The sequence below is a fragment of the Lynx canadensis genome, chromosome E3 (assembly GCF_007474595.2).
Source record: "Lynx canadensis isolate LIC74 chromosome E3, mLynCan4.pri.v2, whole genome shotgun sequence".
Taxonomy (NCBI): Eukaryota; Metazoa; Chordata; class Mammalia; order Carnivora; family Felidae; genus Lynx; species Lynx canadensis.
In genome coordinates, this window is record NC_044318.1 from 18,732,840 (window position 1) to 18,740,407 (window position 7,568).

General features: G+C 47.3%; 1 protein-coding gene across 1 annotated transcript in view; it reads right to left on the reverse strand.

Moving 5' to 3' along the window:
• Positions 1–7,568, reverse strand: part of COG7 (component of oligomeric golgi complex 7) — an 85,203-nt gene extending 77,635 nt beyond the window's left edge. Inside the window, exons 1-3 of the mRNA XM_030300738.1 lie at positions 7,204–7,568; positions 2,473–2,621; positions 2,060–2,176 (exon numbers count right to left, since the gene is read on the reverse strand). Coding sequence (XP_030156598.1) covers positions 2,060–2,176; positions 2,473–2,621; positions 7,204–7,372 — 435 coding nt within the window. The 5' untranslated portion in view covers positions 7,373–7,568. The remainder of the gene's footprint in view (positions 1–2,059; positions 2,177–2,472; positions 2,622–7,203) is intronic.

Genomic DNA, 7,568 nt, shown 5'->3' on the forward strand with positions numbered 1-7,568 from the left:
CTCAGGTCATGATCTCACGGTTCATGAGTTTAAGCCCCAAGTAAGGCTTTATGCTGACAGCACACAGCCTGCTTGGAATTCTCTCTCTCCCTCTCTCTCTGCCCCTTCCCCGCTTCCGTGAGCACTCTCTCTCTCAAAGATAAATAGACATTAAAAAAAATTATGTTTAGGGGCATCTGGGTGGCTCAGTTGGTTAAGCATCTGACTTCAGCTCAGGTCATGATTTCATGGTTCGTGGGTTCGAGCCCCATATTGGGCTCTGTTGCTGACAGCTCAGAGACTGGAGCCTGCTTCGGATTCTGTGTCTCCCTCTCTCTCTGCCCCTCCTCAGTTCGTGCTCTGGCTCTCTCTGTCTCTCAAAAATAAATAAACATTAAAAAAAGCCTATGTTTATAATTAGAAAAGCTATTTTTTAAAAGAATTAAGAACGCAGTAATTGTTTCATTTCAGCATCCGAAAGGTGTCTACGATGTGTCAGACACCATATTGAAACACAAAGATCACAGTGCAGCCCTTGGGTTCACATACAGAAAGATCAGGATACAAATTAAGGACTATGGTTCAAGAGGCACAGGGAGGGAGCGACTGAGTTTGCCAATGACAGGGTGGGAGCCAGCAGTGACAGATGGCTGTTGAAATGGTGTAGGAGAAAAACAATGGGAAGCTGGATCAGAGTGGTGGCAGAGGGATCTAAGGAACAGACAACTTCAGAGAAAGATGGGAGAGATGGGGAGAGGGAACAGTTAAGGACTGCCAAGGTTTCCGGCCTCAATACTTGCATGGGAAGTGCCGCCATTAACCAAGAGAGGGAGGCCAAAGGGAAGAGCAAATGGGCAGTGGTTCTAGACAGAAGTAATGAATTTAGTTTGCAGTGTCCAGGGGGATGTCCAGGTGGATACAGGCGATCTTGTGGGCAATTAGTTCTGAATATCAGGATAGCTGGGAGGGGAGAAAGCAGCTTTCTAACTTTTAGCTAGTTAATATTAGTTGTGTACAGATTGCAATCAGAGACTGTACTTAGGTCTATTCTCTGTCACATCCATGCCAGAAGTCAAGTAAGATTTGCAACTCACATCTATGAAGCCTAAATCAATTACCTTGTCATGAGCCCAGAGGAGCTCTATTGTACTTAAAAATAAACATAACTGGGGTGCCTGGCGGCTCAGTTGGTTGAGCATCTGATTTCGGCTCAGGTTGTGATCTCAAGGTTCCTGAATTTGAGCCTCACATCAGGCTCTCTGCTGTCAGAAGAGACCCTCTGGCCCCCTCTCTCTGCCCCTGCCCCGCTCTCTCTATGTTAAAGATAAACATAACTGATATGGAATAATAGATCTCTCAGTACAAAAACAAAGTGCCCAGCAGCGTTCACAATGTGCTACCATTTATGGCAACCAAAGGGCAGGGATCATACATAAGTGTGTATGTGTCAGGAAGGACAGGTATAAAGGTGGTACGAGAGTTTGTACGGAGAAGGGAAATGAGGGCACTGGGAGGTGTCAGGGTTACAGGGAAAACGTTTTTGGCTGTTTATTCCTGTCTACAAATTTTTTCCCCACGTGCACTAAGCGCTTTTTTAAAAACTTGTGAGAGTTCTGAAAACCAGCAAAAGGGATGATAAGAATTCATTTTGCTTAACAACTGAAAAGGAGTTTTTCACAAGACATCATCTGACCTCCTCCTTATAACCAGGCATCAAAAGCATTCCTACTCGCTACTGTTGGCGGCCCAGGAGGTGTTAAGTACCTTGCCAGGATCCCATGATGGGTAAGGTCCCTCTGCCCGTGCTCCACACTCTCCTAATCCATTTCCTCTGCCTTTTTTACTGAGGCTTCTCCTAAACTCTGTGACTAGAAGCCTTCAGTCAATCAGGAGATACAAACTCAAGATGGTGGAAAGACCCAGAGCAATTTCAGATCTTCCCACCCTCTGCCTGCACACTTCCTGTGCTGCTTTTTACTACCCCTTACGGTTTCGAGTAAATGACTTTCTCATCGGTTTCTCCAAACCTCACGTTCCTGCCCGAACAGAACGCACAACATCCCCTAAACAAAAAACCTACTTGAGTTTTAAACGTCTCCTCAATATCAGCACTCAATGTGCTCCACTTGTCTGCTTCTTGAAGAGATTCTGCGGCAAGCTGCATTCTAGACTTCACCTGGTCGATTTCTACCAACACCTAAAAGAGAAATGAGGGATCAAACACTAAGGAAATGGCAGTTCCTTTTTCTCTACCTTGCTCCAGTGACTTGAAACATAAGCACGGTGAGGTGCCCCTGTCTTCAGGGAGCTTCTGTGCCCCTTACGACACCAATCATGTGGCTACATTGTTCAGCAGGTGCTGAAGACAGACGTGCAAGCTGAAAGAACCAAGCCAAAGAGGAGTGTTGAGTGGCTGGCAGACTTTGGAGTTCAGGTTGGGAGGGAAGGTCTTCCAAAACCAAGAATCAACATTTAGGACAGGAGCCAAAATACCTGCATCGATTGGGATGTATCCTGTTCGAATTTTTTAATGTCCTCCTTGACAAGAATCATCTGCTCTTTCAGGAAAGACGCCTCCTGTTTAAGGGCTTCCACATCGCGGAGCACTTTGGGCATGTTCTGAAGAGCCTGGTGACTTGTTTCTGCAGCAAGAAGCCAAGAATGAAAAGCGAAAATCGGAGCAGTCACAACCTGAATAAATCAGGAGACAGGAAGGGACTCTTCCCCAAAGCACTACCAACTACACAGCTTTCTGAGCCTGCGGGAAATGCGGGGTGGAGAGGAGGTGGGCCGGGAGGTGGCCTCTGCCAGGGCCATGTCCTCCCCAGTCTGACGGGTGAGGGTCACGTGATTTGACAAGGAAGGAACCATCAGCCCGACCCAACACCAACTGTTTTCCACCACTGAGTGAAAGTGCAACTCCCTCTGTGAGGAGACAGAATGAAAGAATCTGACACTGGGTAGATGCCAGCTACGTGGCAGGTGGTTTACCAACGTTCTATCACTTAATGTCCACAGTAATCATTAGTAGCCGCCTCTTAGAAATAAGAAAACTGAGGCTTAGGAAGGTTGAGTAACTTGCTTAAGATTGCACAGAGCTGAAACCAAGCCTTACATGTGTCTGGCCCGTTTGCATTCCATGGTCTTTTCAAAACAGAGTCCACAGACTCTCAGCATCAACTGGAGTGCAGTTAAATACAGGTCCCTAGGCACCTGCCAGAGTTTCTTATTTAACAGGTCTGGTAGGAGATCAAGTGATATTAAGTAAGCTGCATTTTTTGAGGTGCCTGGGTGGCCCAGTCAGTTGAGCAGCCAACTCTTGATTTCAGCTCAGGTCACGATCCCAGAGTCATGGGATCAAGCCCCGTGTCATATTTTGGGATTCTCTCTCTCTCTCTCTCTCTCTGCTCTGCCCTTCTCCCCTGCTTGCTCTCTCAAAAGAGAAAGAAAGAAAGAAAGAAAGAAAGAAAGAAAGAAAGAAAGAAAGAAAGAAAAGAAAGATGCATTTTTTCACAGACATCCCAAATGCAGAATACAACTTGAACATTTTTGCAAACTATGATGTGTTATGTGGAACTGGGAGAGTTAATAGAACACCCCTTTAAGCCTTTAAAGGGCAATTTGATGGGAATCAACCAAAGAAGCCTAGTGCCTTCTCTACCAGCGCAATGAATGGAACTCTAACATCTCGAAGAAGTAGTTCAGGAACCTGTTCATCCAGCTCTGCTGTAAAGTAAAAATCTGTTTCCTGCACTGACCCCAGGTAAAGTTCTAAGACTAAGAAAACAAACACAGGACATGGATTTCTTCTGCACAAAGACTGACTTTTAACGATGTTATGGCCCCAGCCTGGTCTCCACCTGCTAAACCTCAGTCACTCTTCAGCCCTTGCTGTTTCCTGTATACCTCTTTTCCCCTCTCCACAGTACCCCCAAGTTTAGTCCACTCTTGTATCCATTTTTAATGTTTTTTTTTAATATTTGCATTGTTATATATTTTTTATTTTTTTAACATTTATTTTTGAGAGACAGAGACAGAGACAGAGCACAAATGGAGGAGGAACAGAGTGAGAGGGAAACACAGGATCTGAGGCAGGCTCCAGGCTCTGAGCTATCAGCCCAGAGCCCGACATGGGGCTTGAACTCACGAACCGTGAGATCATGACCTGAGCTGAAGTTGGACACTCTACCGATGGAGCCACCCAGGCGCCCCTTTTATGTTTATTTTTGAGAGAGAGAGAGAGAGAGAGAGAGAATCCCAAGGAGACTCCACGCTGTGTTCACAGAGCCCAGCACAGGGCTTGAACTCATGAACTGTGAGATCACAACCTGAGCCGAAATCAAGAGTCGTATGCTTAACTGACTGAGCCACCAGGGCACCCCTGTATCCATTTTTAAAACCATCACTTGCAGTGGTTGCCTCTGAGAGGGTAAGGGCCAGATTTCACCGTAAAGGGACGTGGGGACACTGTCTTGGGTGATGGTAACATTCTATTTCTTGACAGAGGTTTGAGTTATCCTAGCTGTACAAATTTGTCAAAACTCAACACACTCGCCAGATAGGATTTGTGCATTTCACCTTATGTAAATTTTACAGGGTGAAGAAAAACAGCTGTAAACAGTACTGAACTTACTGAACTTACTGAACTCTATTATGTTTAGGGTACTAACTGAAATGCACAGGGATAAAGGATACTGATGTCTGCAACTCATTCTGAAATACATAAAAAAATAAGATGGATGAATGGAGAGAGGGATTGGTAAGTGGACAGACTTGTGATAAAGGAGATATAGTTAGGTCATTAATTGTAGAGTCTAGGTAGTGGGCGTATGGATGTTCACTACAAATTCTCTCAACATTACTCTACGTTTGGCACCTCTGCCCACAGCTGGGCGGTTCAAGAACCTGCTGCCACTCCTGATGTTCTCCCCCTCTCATTCCTTATTCCAATCCACCAGCAAGTTCTCCCCATTCTTCCTCCTAAAAATATCTTAAATCTATCCATTTCTCACCATGTCCACTGTCATAACCCCACCTGAAGCCACTATGATGACAGTCCACCCTTCTGAACAGCAGCCTCCAGCAGAATGGAGCCATGAATCAAACCATGTCACTCCCATACTTATAAATCCTCCGGTAACATCCCATTACACTCATTTTGGTTCAAATCCAAACTCTTTCACGTGACATTAAAATCCCTGCATGATCTAGCCCCTGTTAACCTATCCAACCTAAGACTGGGTCTCATTCAACATTGGATCTCTGAAACCTGGAAAACAGTTTGTGCCCAATATTTGTTGACTGAATTCATGAACAAATCGATCCTCCAGTTTGGAGTCCTCAATACCCATTCCTTGAACCTCTGCAATAACCTCTCTTCAGTGAAGACTTGAGCCACGGTCTCATCTTCCATAAAAATAAAGCTTTGGGGGGCGCCTGGGTGGCTCAGTAGGTTCAGTGTCCAACTTTGGCTCAGGTCATGATCTCACGGTTCTGCACTGACAGTGCAGAGCCTGCTTGGGATTCTCTCTCTCCCTCTCTCTCTGCCCCTCCTCCACTTGTGCGTGCATGCTCTCTCTCTCAAAATAAATAAACTTAAGGCCTTTCACAGTTTGATCTCAATCTACTTTTCTGCCTTATCTCCGGCAAGTCTCCCCACTCCCTACGGAAGTGTGATACTGTGGTCATCATACCAGTGACTCATATTTGTTGATGTTATTGATGGAGCTCTGTTGGAACTCACTCTTCTGTGGGCTGGCTAGGCCTTTCTATACTCACATGCCTCTGCATGTGGTGTCCTCTCTCCCTTTAATACCAGACAAGTAGCAGAGTATCATGGATAAGAGCCTGGGCTCTGGAACCAACTGCTTGGGTGCAAATGCAAACGGTCCCCACTCACTAGCAACATGACCGGGTAAGTCACCTCACTCCGCTGCAGTTTCTCCAATTATAAAGTGGGAATAATAATTGTGCCTACCTCTAAGGACTATTGCCAGGTTTAAATTAGATAATTATGCCCAAAAGGGGCAATATTAACATTTTGGCCAGGACAGTTCTTCATTGTGCAGGACTGTGCCAAGCATTGCAGGACATCAAGCATCGCTGGGTACTTCCACTGAACGTCCATGGTTGTGACATGCCTCACCACTGCAATGCATAAAAACACTCTCACCAATTTCCAGATATTGGGGGCTGGGGGAGGAGGAGGCAACGTTGCCAGCCCTGGTTGGAGAACCACCTACTTAATACATATAAAGCGTTTAAAAGACTGCCTGACACATTCCAAGGACTCAAATATTGCTATCGCGTAGTTACTGACGTCCCCCCTCTTTGCCCTATGAAGTCTTCCTTCAAGGCCTAACACAGGGAAAGCCCTTTATGATTCTCCCAGACACCAGGTAACCATACACTTCTTCCAGCTCTGGCCGCTCCTGGTTCTAGTTGCGGTAAAGCCACCCCTCACTGTAAGTGAACTGTTTAGTATCTTCCCCCACAAGGCAGCAACTGCCTGAAAGGTACACTTTTTGCCCACTGCCTATTTCTGGGCACATGCGTGACAGATGCTCAATCATAAGCAGAAGATGCACAGTGCAATAAAGGATCTGCAGTGAAAGACAGCTCCCCTCCCGCTCTCCCCACCAACACCAGCCTTTTCTTAAACACTGGACACATCCATAAAATAAAGTTCCGTATCCTGGATCATAGGCTTCCTGCCGGCAGTCTGTGCAACGTGTCTCTCCCACAAAGCCGAGCAGAAAGACTGGCGTGCAGTATGCCCTGAATAAAAACCGAATCGAGGTGTTAATGAAATGGCTGCTGGCGTGTATTATTTTTTATAATTAACTATCCTTAAAAGATGGTTCAAGTCTCCAGTCAGGCCTGCCCATCTTCCTCACGGACATGAAAGTCCGCTAAAACAACGTTTCCCAGATTTGTGTCAGTCCCATACGGCTTTGATACGCTTCTGCCAAACATAAGCACGTGCCGACGATTATTTAATACTGTTGAAATACTGAAATATTGTTTTTCATGCTTCTGACTTAAGTTATAAAAGGAAACGTGACAGCACCGCGAGGGGTGGAAGAGCAAGCCTCAGACCTGGCAACCCTTAAAAACTGGCGGCAGCGAGCTGACACCCTCCGCCGCCGAAGGGACTGCAGGAGGGTCGGGCCGGGCTCGAGTTCCCACCGCCGCCCCACGCCCGCGCGGACAGCTCGGCCTCACCCTCCACGGCGTGGTTCACCTCCTGGATGAAGAGCTGCAGCTTCATCACCAGGGTGGCCGCGTGGCTGTCCGCCGTCCCGGCCGTCGCCTCCTTGGGGCCCGTCCTGAAGGCCGCGTTGATCCACTCCTTCACGTCGAAGTCTTCCGCCAGGAACTTGGAGAAGTCCATGGCCGCACCGCCTCGGCCCCGGCGTCCACGCCTGAAGAGCTGGCTCCGGTGGCAACGAGGCTGCGGAGGCGGGCGGCCCTGCGAGAGCACCGGGGCTGGCCCGGGGGTGGGCGGCAGGCGGAACCCACGGCACCCACAACTCACCCCTCTGAGGCCCCTCTGTCAACTCTCCGAGACAGACTGCTCGGAATGGCCC